The 426-nt window shown below is 66.2% G+C and overlaps 1 protein-coding gene across 1 annotated transcript in view; it reads right to left on the bottom strand.

Annotated features, from left to right (window-relative positions):
- Positions 1-2: 2 nt before the first annotated feature.
- PRDM13 (PR domain containing 13) overlaps positions 3-426 on the bottom strand; it is a 6,999-nt gene continuing 6,575 nt past the window's right edge. The window contains exon 6 of the mRNA XM_010573443.1: positions 3-416. Coding sequence (XP_010571745.1) covers positions 3-416 — 414 coding nt within the window. The remainder of the gene's footprint in view (positions 417-426) is intronic.

Genomic DNA, 426 nt, shown 5'->3' with positions numbered 1-426 from the left:
CATCACTGCTCGCGGTTCCTGCTGCCGCTCTCCGGGTCGCTCTGGTCGTCGGTGAAGCAGACGTCCACGTCGCTCTCGTTGTCAGTCTTTTGCTCCTGCTCGGGGTGCGCGTAGCCAGAGTCACTCTTGTCCTCGGCCGCCTTGCCGAGGCTCTGCCCCGGGTGCCGGGACTTGACGTGCCGCTCCAGGTCGCGGCGCCGCACCAGCACCTTGCCGCAGTACTCGCAGCGGTAGGGCGTGTTGCCCTTGGCGTGCAGGCGGATGTGCTTGTTGAGGTTGCTGGGGTCCCCGAAGGGCCGCAGGCAGACCTTGCACTTGAGCGGCTTGTAGCCGGTGTGAGTCCGCATGTGGATCTTCAGCCCGTACTTGCGGGAGTAGAGCTTCCCGCAGTAGAGGCAGAGGTGCCCGGTCTTGGGCTTCCCGCCG

The sequence above is a fragment of the Haliaeetus leucocephalus genome, unplaced genomic scaffold, assembly GCF_000737465.1.
Source record: "Haliaeetus leucocephalus isolate CR32 unplaced genomic scaffold, Haliaeetus_leucocephalus-4.0 Scaffold384, whole genome shotgun sequence".
In the NCBI taxonomy this organism is placed as follows: domain Eukaryota; kingdom Metazoa; phylum Chordata; class Aves; order Accipitriformes; family Accipitridae; genus Haliaeetus; species Haliaeetus leucocephalus.
Note: the sequence above shows the minus strand (reverse complement) of the source record. Positions and strands in the feature narration are given on the sequence as shown.